Here is a 14,344-nt window from a genome sequence, read left to right on the forward strand (position 1 = left end):
ATGGGAAGAGAGGCGAGCCTGTCAGAACGCTGAGAAACAGTGGGACTGGTGGCTCACGCCTGTAATCCGAGATCTAAGACCCTTCAAGGTTAGCCCACGCAGGAAAATCGTGAGACTCTTAGCCCTAATGAATCACCGCCCAACCCGGAAGTGGAGCTGTGGCTCAGAAGGTAGAGCTCTACTCCTGAGCGGAAGGTGCTCAGCCCCTGAGTTCAAGCCCCAGGACTGACTCAAACCGGAAGCCAAAAAGTAATGAGACACGGGAATCCCAGCTCTAAATCCAAACATTAGGCAATTACAAGGTACTTCAGTTGTGGGTAACAATGTAAAGTACTTGGATAGTAGCTATTTGAAGGGATTCCTATCTTACAGGCACAGAGATACAAATTAATATCTCTTACTTAATGCTTACTTGACACAATACTTTTTTTCCCCCTTCCCTCACTCGGGGTCTTAAGCTAGCTAGTGATCCAGGCTAAGAGGTGATTCCCAGACACTTACTGACTTAAATGTGTTGTTCCATTTAATCGGTGTAACTCAGGAAAGAAAATGTTATTCTAATCCTTGTTTACTTGTGGGAGAGTTAAAACTGGTGGAAAGTTCCACCACCATCCCGCTCATGGAAATTTTGAAAGGTCATGACCTCTGTCAAGTATCCCAGAGCCTGGAAATATATTAACTTCTGTACCTCTTATATAAATGATAAATGATAGTGCCAGTGTTTAAGTTGCAAAAGTGAGGAAATGAAAATTTAATGAAAGGCAATTAAAATATTCCTGGTACTGGAGATGTACATTTTGTGGATTCTTACTGCCAAAGATTTTTGTTTGCTCTTGTGCCTGTGCAGGGCCACATTTCCTTAGGTTTTTGTTTTCTGTCAAGGCTAGCGCAGCTCCATTTCAACTTTTTGCTACTTAATTGGAGATGAATCTCTCTCTCTCTCTCCCCCCCACAAATGGATGTGTGTACATACACATATTTGTATATGTAGCATATTAAAAGGAAAACTAAAAAGCCAGGTGCTGATGGTTCACATTTGTAATCCTAGCTACTCTGGAGGCTGAGATTTGAGGATCATAGTGTTGGAAACCAGCCTAGGCAGGAAAGTCCATGAGATGCTTATGCCCAATTAACCACGCAAAACCTGAAAGTGGCCGGTGGGATGGCTCATACCTGTAATCCTAGCTACTCAGGAAGCTAAGATCTGAGGATCATGGTTCAAAAGCCATCCCAGGCACTAAAGACCTAGAGACTCTTATCTCCAGTTAATCACTAGAAAACAGGAAGTGAGGCTGTGGCTCAAGGGGTACGGTGGTAGCCTTGAGCTGATGAGCTCAGGGACAGTGCCCAGCCCCAGGGGTAGGGTGGTAACCTGGAGCTGAAGAGCTCAGGAATAACACCCAGGCCCAGAGTTCAAGCCCCATGATGCACAAAAAAAAAAAAAAAAAAAAAATCAACAACAAAAAAAAACCCTGAAACTGGAGCTGTGCCTCCACAACTGACAAGAAAAAAAAATGTATATATATATATATATAAGTATCAGAATCAAATTTATATATTACAGAAGTTTTAAAAGTGTTAGACTGAGAATTTAAAATAAACTTAATATTTAAAGACTAATAGAATATGGGGGGAGGGAAATGGGGACAAAAACATGAGAAGGGGTATCAATGTGTGTGAACTAATGTACCCTATATCTGGCAAATTGTAACCCTTCTATTAATTACAATTAAAAAAACTTTAAAGACTAATAGTAAAGGACATGTAAGAACAGAAGGGTAAAGCCAGGTGTGGTGGCTACTCAGGAGGCTGAGATCTGAGGATCATGGTTCAAAAGCCATCCCAGGCACTAAAGACCTAGAGACTCTTATCTCCAGTTAATCACCAGAAAACTGTGAAGTGCTCAGGGACAGAACCCAGGGACAGAGTCCAAGCCCCACAGCCAAAAAAAAAAGAATCTTAAGGGGACCAAGAGTGTGGCCTGGTGGTAGAATGCTTGCCTAACATGCTTGCCCTAAGTTCATTGTGGCTCCTGGGTAGGGCAGTAGCCTTGAGCTGAAGGACTCAGAGGTAATGCCCAGGCCCAGAGGTATGGCAGTAGCTTTGAACTTAAGAGCTCAGGGACAATGCCCAAGCCCAGAGTTCAAGCCTCTGAACAGATACCCCCCCCCCAAAAAAAAGGGGTAGTGTAAGGTAACAGGAGATTAAAAGAATTAGAAGTTGGAAATTGGGCTGGGGATGTGGCTTAGTATTGGAGTGCTTGCCAGCATGCATGAAATCTGGGTACAATTCCTCAGTATCACATAAACAAAAATAGCCAGAAGCAGTGCACTGTGATTCTAGTGGTAGAGTGCTAGCCTTCAGCAAAATAAGCTCAAAGACAGTGTCCAGACCCTGAATCCAAGCTCCAGGACTGGCAAATACACGAGTGTGCACATGAATATGCACACACACACACACACACACACACACACACACACACACACAAAACCAGGCAACAATGACTCATGCTTATAATCCTACTTACTCAGGAGCGTGGAGATCTGAGGATCATAGATGGAAGCCAGTCTGGGCAGGGAAGTCCATGAGATTCATCTACAATTAGCAAGCAAAAAAGATGTAAGCCAAGTGTAGTGGCTCACACCTATAATCCTAGCTACTCAGGAGACTGAGATCTGAGGATCAACGTTCAAAGCCACCCAGGCACAAAAAGACCTGAAACTTTGATCTCCAATTATACCCTAGAAAACAGGAAGTGGGGCTTAGCTCAAAGGTAGGGTGGTAACCTTGAGCTGAACAGCTCAGGGCCAATGCCCAGGCCCAGGCATAGGGTGGCAGCCTTGAGCTGAAGAGTTCCAGCCCCACGACACTCCCCCTCCCCTACCCCTCCCGGCCAAAAAAAAACCCACAACAGATGTAGAGAAGTGATTCGAGTTGTACAGCACTAATCTTGAGTAGAAAAAGCTAAGCAACAGCTCATGGGCCCTGAGTTCAAGCCCCAGGACCTGCACTGAACAAAAAGAGAAAAAGGCTGGGTTTGGTGGTTCACCCTGTAATTCTAGCTACTCAGGAGGCTGAGATATGTTCTCAGTTCAAAGCCAGCCTGGGCTAAAGAACATGAGACTCTTATCACCAATTAATCTCTAGAAAACGGGAAGTGGGGCTGTGGCTCAAGTTGTAAGGCCTTGAGCTGAAGAGCTCAGAGACAGCACCCAGGCCCAGAGTTCAAGCCCCATGACCCACACAAAAAAAAGAAGGAACACTATAACAGATAAGAATGGGTGGGTTAATCAATAGACTGCACATAAGTAAAGAGACAATTGTCTTGAAAATAGTTCTATAGAACTTCCCAAACTGAAAAGCAAAGAGAAATGAGATATATATGTATATATATGAACTCATAACTACAGGTAATAGTAAAAAATAGGAAAATATCTAGTTTTAGTATTTGTTAGCTTTTTTGTGTCTGCTTGTCCTAGAGCTTGAATTCAGGGCCTGGGTACTACCCTAAACACTTTTTTGTTCAAAGCTAGTGCTCTATCATTTGAGCCATAGCCCCCTTCCACCTTTTTGGTGGCTAATTGGAGATAAGAGTTTCATGGACTTTCCTGCCTAGGCTGGGCTGACTTCCAACCAGGATTCTTAGATCTCAGCCCCTGATTAGGAGTATAGGCCTGAGCATAGGCATCCAGCAGTACCTTTCTTTTCTAATAACTTTTTGGTTTTTTGGTCAGTCATGGGGCTTGAACTCTGAGCCTGGGCACTGTCTCTGACCTCTTCAGCTCAAGACTATCACTCTACCTCTTTGAGTCACAGTGCCACTTCTAGTTTTCTAATGGTAATTTGGAGATAAGAGTCTCACAGACTTTAGTAACTGGACTGGCTTTGAACCAGAATCTTCAGATCTTGGCCTTCTGAGTAGGTAGGATTACAGGTGTGAGCCACCAGTGCCTGACTTTAAATATAACTTTTCCCAATGTAAATTTTGACTTTTTTAAGTACTAAGGATTGAACCCAGTGCCTCTTCCATGGTAGGCAATAACTCTTAACACTTGAGTCATAAGCCAGCCCTTTTGTCTGCATTTTGTTTTGGGGATAGCATATTATCTGAGGCTGGCATCTTTGCCCAGGCTGGCCTGGGACTAAGATTATAGGCATAGACCACTATGTCTGGCTTTTAATTTTTTTATTATTGTATTGCCAATCCTGAGGCTTGAACTCAGGGCCTGGCAGTGTCCCTGAGCTTTTGTATTTAAGACTAGAGCTCTACTTCCAGCTTTTTGGGTAGTTAATCCGACATGAGTCTCACAGATTTCTCGGCCTGGGTTGGCTTCAAAACAAGATCCTCAGCTCAGCAGCCTCTTGAGTAGCCACGATTACAGTTGTGAGCCAGTGGCACCCAGTCTGGCTTTTAATATAGCAAAGTTTTGAAAGATAGCATGGACTGGCATGCCACTGATAAAGATTCATCAGTATATTCAGATTTAAATACAATTAAAGTTCCATTATATACTGAATATGTACTAGGGAGATTTGTATGTAATATTTAAGACTCATAACTATTAATAGACAGCATCTTTATCATTATTTTAAAATTTAAAAAAAAGCCAGGAGCTGGTAGCCCATGCTTCTCAGGAGACTAAGATCAGAAGAACCCAGTTCAAAGCCAAACCTGGCAGAAAAGTTCATGAGACTGTTCTCCAATTAACCAGCAAAAAGCCAGAAGTGGAACTGTGATTCAAGTAGTAGACCACCAGCCTTAAGAAAGAACACAAGAGTGGCTGGGAGTTTAGCCTTACTGGTAGAGTGCTTGCCTAGCATGCAAGAAGACCTGGGTTTGATTCTTCAGTACCACATACATAGAAAAAACTAGAAGTGGTACTGTGGCTCAAGTGGGCTTTGAGGAAAGCCCAAGGAAAGTGCTCAGGCCCTGAATTCAAGCACCAAGACGAAGAATAAGAAAAAGAAGGAGGAGGAGGAGGAAAGGAGGAAGAAGGTGGTGGAGAAAGGGGGAAGGAGGAAGGGAGAAGGGGAAAGAGGGAAGAGGGAGATGATCCTGAGTTCAATACCTAGTATTAGCACAAAAATGAAGCATAAAATAAAAACTAGGTACCCTTGGTTCACACCTTTAAACCAAGCTAATTAGAAAGCTAAGATCAAAGGATGGCAGTTGGAAGCTAGCCTGGGCAGAACAGTCTGATAGACACTTTCCAAATAACCAATGAAAATCCAAACTGGAGGCATAGCCAAATGAGAGCACAAGTCCCCAAGTTCAAGCTCTAGAACAGGAGATAAAAAAAAGTAAAAACGAAAACTTAATCTATTCAAAGTTAGATACCTAGAAAATGGCAAAACTTACAGTGGATTCAAGGTTAGTGCCCTTTCTACTCACTGCTTTCTGAAACAGTAGGAAACTGGGTCACAAAAAGGTTGTTGATACTTGATTTGTCCCTTTTCTTGAAATTATTCACCCTATTAACTCATAAATCCTGTACCTCATTAGACAAAGAAAGGATGTGGTAATTCTTCAGGTGGTTGCCATAGTTACCAGAATTCAGTGCTCCAATGTGGACATTCCAGAAGAGGGCAAGGAAGAGCTGAGATGGCTTACTTCGACTTGTATTTTTTGGGATATCAAGATTACTTTCTGAGCAAGAAAAGGGATACAACTGAAGAAACAAGTAAGGGCACTTTAAACTGAAGGAATGTAAGGGCCATGTCTTTCCTAGCCAGTTCATAGCTTCCTAGTCATTTCCGTTCCTATCTTGGGCTAGAGATTTATCATCTAAGATCAGCAATTACCCTAATTAAGAAATTAAGCAGCAGAGACCAGATTTATTCAGCTTCACTCTCCAGTCATTTAATACCCTTATTAAGGGGCTTGGAGTTTCACCTGGTGGTAGAGTGCCTGCCTAGGATACACAAAGCCCTGGGTTTGATTCCTGAGGAATCAAAGCCAGAAATGGCACTGTGGATCAAGTGGTAGAGTGCTAGCCTTGAGCAAAAGAAGCTCAGGGAGCCAGGCATGGTGACTCATGCCTATAATCCTAGCTACTCAGGAGGCTGAGATCTGAGGATCAAGGTTCAAAGCCTGCCCAGGCACAAAAGGACTTGAGACTCTTATCTCCAATTAACCTCTAGAAAATAGGAACTGGGGCTTGGCTCAAGGGTAAGGTGGTATCCTTGAGCTGAAGAGCTCAGGGACAGTACCCTGCCGAGTTCAAGCCCCATGAGCCACAAAAAAAAAAAAAAAAGAGCTCAGGGACAGTGCCCAGACCCTAAGTTCAAGCCCCAGGTTCGACAAAAAAAAAATCCTTATTAAGATACATAATTTCGCAGACCAAATAAATGTAATCTAAATTCATTTGTTCATTTAACCAACATTAAGCACCAATGTTGTATCAATCTTTATGTTAGTGACTGGGGTTCCAAAAATAGAGTAGTGATACACTAAGGCCTCTGTTATAAAATAGCTATCTAATGGACCGGCAATTTGGCCTAGTGGTAGAGTGCTTGCCTAGCATGTATGAAGACCCAAGTTCAATTCCTTGGTACCCCATACAGAAGCCAGAAGTGGTGGTGCTATGGCTCAAGTGGAAGAGTACTAACCTTCAGGAAAAAGACCAAGGACAGGACTCAGGCCCTGAGTTCATGGCAAAAATAAATAAATGAATAAATAAATAGCTATCTAATAAGGAAGACAAATTTGCAAAGAAAAAATGATATACTTTATGAATAAATTACATACGAGGACCAGGAGTGTGGCCTAGTGTTAGAGTGCCTGCCTAGCATGCATGAAGCCCTGGGTTCGAGTTCTCAGTACCACATACACAGAAAAAGCTGTAACTGGCACTGTGGCTCAAGTGGTAGAGCACAAGCATTGAGAAAGGCCAAGGACAGTGCCAAGCAAAGCCCCTGAGTTCAAACCCCAGGCTGGCAAAACCAAAAAAATTAAATGTGAATTGCTATGTAACCACAAAGGAGTAAGTAGATAGTACTGAGTTTGTTTTGTGCCAGTACTGGAGCTTGAACTCATGAGCTTTGCTGTCCCTGAGCTTCTTGCTTAAGGTTAACGCTCTACTTCATAAACCACAACTCCACTTCTGGCCTCTTGGTAATTTATTGGAAAGAATCAGGAAGCTAGGAATATGGCTTAATGGTAGAATGCTTACCTAGCCTGCAGGAAGCCCTGGGTTCAATTCCCCAGTACCACACAAAATGGATAAAGCTAGAAGTGGTACTATGGCTCCAGTTATAGAGTGCTAGCCTTAAGCAAAAGAAGCTCAGAGACAGTGCTCATGCTCTGAATTCAAGCCCCAAGACTAGCAGAAAAAAAAAAAAAAAGAATCTCATGGACTTTCCTGCCCAGGCTGACTTCAAAGGAGACACTCTGTTCCCAATCTCCTGATAGTATTTCAGGCATGAGCCACCAGAACCAGACAATAGTACTAAGTTTAAAATTGAATGGGAGACTCCTTTAGAGAAGACTTCACACAAGAAATGCTTTCTTGGGCCGGGAGTTTGGCCTAGTGGTTAAAGTGCTTGCCTAGCATGCATGAAGACCTGGGTTCGATTCCTCGGTACCACATATATAGAAAAAAGCCGGAAGTGGTGCTGAGGCTCAAGTGGTAGAGCTCTAGCCTTGAGAAAGTCCAAGGACAGTGCTCAGGCCCTGAGCTCAAGCTCAGGACTGGCAAAAAAAAAACAAAAAGAAATGCTTTCTTTTGACTATTAAAGAATCATTAAAGCCCATCAGGTAAACAAAAAGGGAATACAGATGTAAGCTAAAGTAACATGCCTTGAAATTGAAGTAGGTGCCAAGTAAACTGAAGATATGCTAACTATGCCAAGAATTTTAGCTTTATAAGGAAATATTGAAGAACTTGTACTATGTGGTAAGGAAATATTTCATCAACATTCACAGTGCCTGTCTATGCCTCAGACATAAAAGAAACTTAAACATTTGTGGGGTGGATAAGTGAATAGAAGGTTTTGAATAATTATAAAATAGGAAATCCTTTTAAGATTAAAGGTCTTGGGGCCGGGAGTTTGACCTAGTGGTAGAGTGCTTGCCTAGCATGCACAAAGACCCAGGTTCGATTCCTCGGTACCACATACATAGAAAAAAGCCAGAAGTGGTGCTGAGGCTCAAGTGGTAGAGCTCTAGCCTTGAGAAAGTCCAAGGACAGTGCTCAGGCCCTGAGCTCAAGCCCAGGACTGGCAAAAAAAAAAAAAAAAAAAAAAAGATTAAAGGTCTTCACACTTGAATTTAGGACCGATGTATCTGTGACAAGTATGCCAGGAGTGGGATGATGGCCTTGAGGCTGGCTGGCCACTTCCCATCCACCATCTTCCCACAGGGATCTAAGAAGTGAGACCCAGGGCAGCAGCCTCCCAGACCCCTCTTCATCCCATGCCTTTCCAGGGTTGGTCTCGCAGAGCACCCTTTGGACAGCAACCAGAAGGTCCATGTGCCTGGGTCCTGGCAAGGGGCAGATTTTCTAGACTGCCCTCTGAACCCGGGAGCAAATGCACTACGAGAGAAGGCTGCCCGCCCTGCTCCAGCCCGGGTCCTCGGGGCTCAGGTGGAGGTGCTGAGCCCCAGGTCAAAGTAGTAGTTCAATGTTTTTGTTTTTTGTTTTGTTTTGTTCTGTTCCATTGTAGCTCTTTTTTCCCCCCTTTTCCGATGATTGATTTACAAAAGAAAGCAAGCTGCTCAGAAGGCCCTGGAAGTGGGGAGGAGGGTGGGGAGGGGTTGCCAAAAGTCTGGGTAGAGTTTAGTCTGGATCATCGGGACCCTAGAATAGGAACCCCGAAATACTTCTCTTGTGGAAGGGTCCCAGATTTCTCCCTCGTAGCCCCATCCCCTCCTCCTTCGGCCATGTTGATGGTGGAGAAGGTAAGAACTTTCAGCCCGTTTCTCACTGGAGAAGAAAACTCATCTGGCTTTGCAGAGAAAGGTTCCCCCTTTTACGCTCATAGTACATTACCTACCATGCGCTCTAGGATATCACATTTAAAAGGACAAAAAAAATGTAAAATACTTGAATGAGCTTGTATTATAACATTAATATTATTGAGAGTATCTGCTTTCCAGGCTGAAGTGATTCATTCATTATTCTAGTCCTGCTTTAGTCCTTTGTAATTGTGGTAATTATGCTTTTCTTTTTAATACAAAAAAATGTATAAAAATAAAAACTTGAAAAGGCAAAAAAAAAAAAAAAGATTAAAGGTCTTCAGGTGGAATACATGAAGGCCAAAACTATGTCGAAGTAGGAAAGAGATGATCAAGAAGGTATGAATGCGGGCTGGGAGTTTGGCCTAGTGGTTAAAGTGCTTGCCTAGCATGAGCGAAGACCCGGGTTCGATTCCTTGGTACCACATACATACAAAAAAAAGCTGGAAGTGGTGCTGAGGCTCAAGTGGTAGAGTTCTAGCCTTGAGAAAGGCCAAGGACAGTGCTCAGGCCCTGAGCTCAAGCCCAGGAATGGCAAAAAAAATAAAACAAAAACAAGAAGGTATGAATGCATGAAGTGGAGAAGTAGGTAGAACAGTCTCATATCCTCTAATTCCACCAAGGTTCTGTTTTACTATCCAGCTTCCAGGTAATTAGTACAAAGGATCCCCAATGGACCCTAGAAATCCCTTAATAGCTCTATATTAACTCTCCCTACTCAGTTCTTCCCCACTGGGTTTCAGAATAGGGCTATTCTTATTTCCAAATAATGGTTTCTTTATACCCTGACTTAAAGAAATGCATCCTTTGGGAAACTCATAAATTTCCATTCTCCATTCCAAAACTAAGCTCTGGCTGCTCTGTGTTTCAAGGCTAACACTACTACTTGAGACACATCTTCACTGTCAGCATTTCTGGTAGTTAATTGAAGATTAGAGTCTAACAGACTTTTGTGTCTGGGATGACTTCCAGTCCTCCAGATCTCAGCCTCCTGAGTAGCAAAGAATACAGACATGAGCCATTGGCAACCAGTTTAAATTTTCTTTTTGTTCTGAAATTTCATACTGGTCTATGACTTCATATGACTTTTTTCACTTTCATTGTGATAAGACATTACATGAACATCCGAGAAATTGATGTCCTTCATTTTTGAGAATTTTGTCTTTAAAAAAAATTACTGTCATCTTCTCTAGTCTCTTTTTCTCTAGTCTCTTTTTGATATCTGCAAAACCTCCTGAATTAGCCTGGAAGCATTGTTCAAGTGGTGCAGTGCTTACTGAGAAAGCATGAGCTGCTGAATTCAATCCTCAATGCTGCAAGAAAGAAAAACAAAACAAAACGCTCCGGGACCGGAAGTTTGGCCTAGTGGTAGAGTGCTTGCCTAGCATGCACAAAGAACCAAGTTTGCTTCCTGGATACCACATACATAGATAAAGGCCGGAAGTGGTGCTGAGGCTCAACTGGTAGAGCACTAGCCTTGAGAAAGTCCAAGCACAGTGCTCAAGCCCTGAGCTCAAGCCCAGGACTGGCAAAAAAAAAAAAAAAAAAAAAAAAGCTCATTTTCTAATTTAATCTCTATATATTTTATTATTATTCACTCGCACTTTCTCAATTTCACCTGCACTTTTCTGTACTTCTTTTCTATTACTATGTAACAAATTACCTTAAAATAGAGAGAAATACTTACTTCCTCTAGGATCTAGAAGTAGCTAAGCTAGCAGGTTCTAGGATAAGATTTGTCATGTGGCTGCAGACAGGATATCAGCAGGGTCTATAGTCCTGTAATAGCTAGAGATGAGGTGGCTGGATGATTCATTTCTAAGAGGCCTTAAAGCCTTAGTTCCTCTCTGGCTATAACCAGACAACTCAGTTCTCATCACACAAGTGTCTCTGTAAATTGAGCGTATTTATTTAAGCAGCTAGCTTTCCTCAAGACAAATGATCAAGGGAAAGAGAGAGAGCAGAAAAGGTCTTTTAGTGACCAAGTCTCAGGAGCCATTGTGCACATCTACCTTTTCTTGGCAAATGCTTTCTCCTCCTCTTTTTCAGGGGGTGTGTTCAGTTCTGCAATTTGAACTCGGGACCTTATACTTATTACTCAAGCATTCTACTACTTGTGCTATGTCCCCAGCCTACTTCTACCTTTTTATTTGTGATGTAATTTGGTTATAAATTGCCTCAGAAAACCCATATGTTGAAAAGTTGGAAGGTGGTAGAACCTATAAAGTGGGGAGAAGGTAGATCTGATAGGAAGCTTTTAGGGCATTGAGAATGTGTCCTTGAAAGGAATTATGGGATTGTGGTCTCTTCCTCCTTTCTCCAGGGACCTCAGGCAAATGATTTTGCTCTACTATTTATTCATGTTATTATGTGCTACCTCATCTGGTGATAAAGAGCCAAAACAATCATGGACTAGAACGTACAGCCTCCTGAGTAGCTAGAATTACATCTGTGAGCCACCAACAACTGGCGTTAAGCTCACTTCTCTTTTTTCTGTGGACTATGAGACTTGAACTCAGTCTGGGCACTGTCCCTGAGCTCAGCAACTCCAGGCTACCTTCCTACCCTTGAGCCAAGCCCCACTTTCTACAGGTTAATTAGAGATAAGAGTCTCAGGTTCTTTTAGGCCTGGGCTGGCTTTGAACCTTGATCCTCAGATCTAAGCCTCCTGAGTAGCTAGGATTACAGGTATGAGCCACCCACCCAGCACTTCTTAAAGTGTAAACAAATACCAAAAAGAATTTATAGAAATGTGGAAGCCACTGTTCCTTTGCGTCAGAGCATTTTATTGTAGCTATTACAATCATTTCCCTTTTTTTGTTGTTGGTTGTGGAACTTAACCTCAGCCTGGGAACTGTCCCTAAGCTTTTGTGCTCAAAGCTTATGTTCTACTACTTTGAGCCACAGTTCCACGTTGGGGATGAGTCTCATGGATTTTCCTACCTGGGCTGGCTTCCAGATATAATCCTCCGATCTCAGCCTCCTAAGCAGCTAGGATATAGGGGTAAGCCACTAGCTCAACCAGTTACTAATGTCCTTTCTAATATCCTAGTGGAGCCCTGAAATTGGACAGTACCAACCCTATGTGTACTGCTTTGTTTGCCCTAAACATACCTGTGATAAAGTTTACTTTATAAATAGGCAGAGTAAGAGATTAATACTCATAGCTAATAATTAAATGGAAGAATTGTAATATGTAAGGATAAGGAAGAGGAGGAAAGTGTCATTTTAGAAATTTAAGAGGGACAGCAAATAAAACCGTGATCCATTTTTTTTAATTGTTGAGGGCCTTGGCCTAGTATTAGAGTGCTTGCTTAGCATGTATGAAGACCCAGGTTTGATTCCTCAGTACCATGTACATAGAAAAAGTCCAAAGTGGTGCTGTGGCTCAAGTGGTAGAGCTCTTGCCTTGAAAAAGCTCAAGGCCAGTTCTCAGGCCTTGAGTAGAAGCCCCAGGACTGGCAAAAAAAAATGTTGATAGTGGATTTCAAAGCTACAGAAGAGTTGCAGGAGCCATAAGAGTAAATTCCCTATACCATTTTCCCAATTTAACCAATGGTTGCTATTTCATCACTTTTCTATAGAATGCTTTTGCATTGTCTCTAGACTAGCTAGTTGAGAATTAGCTAAGTTGTTCATATTATATACCTTTAATTCTATTTGTTTGTATTTCCTAAGAATGGTTATCCACAATACTGGTGACACGGGTAGAGTTTGTATATGTGTGTGTGTAGGGGGGTATTGTTTTGTTTTGTTTTGAGTTTGTTTTGTTTTGTTTTCTGTAGGTTGTGGGGCTTGGACTCTGGGTCTGGTTGCTGTCCCTGACCTCTTCAGCTCAAGGCTATGCCATAACCCTTGAGCCACAACAGCACTTAATTGGAGATGAGTCTCTCAGACTTACGTGCCTGGGTTGGCTTTGAACCAAGATCCTCACATCTCAGCCTCCGGAGTAGCTAGGATTACAGACGTGAGCCACCGTGCTCCTCTGACACTGATAGTTTTATTAGCTGATTCCCTGTAGTCCATAGTCACTTGTCCTATTCCTTCCAGGATCCAATTAATGATCAAGTATTGTATCTGGTAAATTTGTTACATTAGTCTTCTTTAATCTAGAACAGTTTCCCTGTCCTTGTTTCAAAGCAACTTCTTTTTTTTTTTTTTTTGCCAGTCCTGGGCTTCAGGATCTGACATTTTCTCTTTCCTATGTGCTGACTCACATTCTGAATTTATTAATATTTGGGAGTCTCTAACTTGGTCCAGAGCAAGGCATTTAAATTTTTATTAGTAATTAAGATGCCCTAGTTTCTGATGTTTTCAAACATTACATACATTAGATATAGCTCAAAATTTTATATACAACAAAAGCTTTTCTTAAACTTTTCCTGCAACACTCCTACTGTACTTGAGACTCCTTCCTTCCTTCCTTCTTCCTTCCTTCTCTCCCTCCCTCCCACCCTCCTTTCCTTCCTTCCTTCCTTCCTTCCTTCCTTCCTTCCTTCCTTCCTTCCTTCCTTCCTTCCTCTGTCTCTCTCTCTCTCTGTCTGTCTCTCTCTGGGTCTGTCTGTCTGTCTGTCTGTCTCTCTCTCTCTCTCTTCTCTCTCTCTCTCTCTCTCTCTCTCTCTCTCTCTCTCGTGTGTGTGTGTGTGTGTGTGTGTGTGTGTGTGTGTGTGTGTGTGTCTTAGACTTGAACTCTGGGGCTCGTGTTTACTAGGCAAGTGTTCTACCACTTTTGCCACACTTCCAATCTTTGCACTGTTTTTAGCTTGTTTTTCATATAGGGTCACATGATTTTGCCTAGGGCCAGCTTCAGAATGTGATTTACATCCTTTCAAAGCAGCCTCTAGGAAATTGTTAATTATAAAAAGGGAAAACAATAACTGTATAGAGGAGAGAATTAGCAAATTACCTTAAGTGGTCAAAGCTAACACTCCAGGGATGGGATAAAAATATGAGCCTCCTGATGTGAGGTACTGATGACATGTTACTTATGCCTTCCAAAAATGCCTAACAGATCCAGTCATAACAAGCATTAGAGAAACCCAAATTAAGGAATATTCTATAAAACATCTTGCTTGTGCTATTACAAAAAAAAAAAAAAAGTTGGTATGGCCAGGAATTTGGCCTAGTGGTAGAGTGCTTGCCTAGCATGAACGAAGACCAGGGTGATTCCACATACATAGAAAAAAGCAGGAAATGGTGCTGAGGGTTCAAGTGGTAGAGCTCTAGCCTTGAGAAAGTTCAAGGACAGTGCTCAGGCCCTGAGCTCAAGCCCAGGAATGGCAAAAAAAAAAAAAAAAAAAAAAAGAATGTTAGCCTTGAGGAAGAAAGCTCAAGACTCTGAGTTCAAGTCCCATTACTAGCACAAAATAATACTGATAATACACTATA

At 42.2% G+C, this 14,344-nt stretch overlaps 1 protein-coding gene across 2 annotated transcripts in view; it reads left to right on the forward strand.

Moving 5' to 3' along the window:
* Positions 1-11: 11 nt before the first annotated feature.
* The window catches only part of Spmip11 (sperm microtubule inner protein 11), a 34,564-nt gene continuing 20,231 nt past the window's right edge, over positions 12-14,344 (forward strand). Inside the window, exons 1-2 of one of the 2 annotated variants that reach the window (XM_090325057.1) lie at positions 12-88; positions 5,504-5,681. In XM_090325057.1, coding sequence (XP_090181183.1) covers positions 5,603-5,681 — 79 coding nt within the window. In that variant the 5' untranslated portion in view covers positions 12-88; positions 5,504-5,602. Of the gene's footprint in view, positions 89-126; positions 303-5,503; positions 5,682-14,344 lie in introns of those variants that run through there. The other variant, XM_090325058.1, reaches the window with a different exon arrangement.

The sequence above is a fragment of the Megascapheus bottae genome, chromosome 2, assembly GCF_031878675.1.
Source record: "Megascapheus bottae isolate mThoBot1 chromosome 2, mThoBot2.hap1, whole genome shotgun sequence".
Lineage (NCBI taxonomy): Eukaryota > Metazoa > Chordata > Mammalia > Rodentia > Geomyidae > Megascapheus > Megascapheus bottae.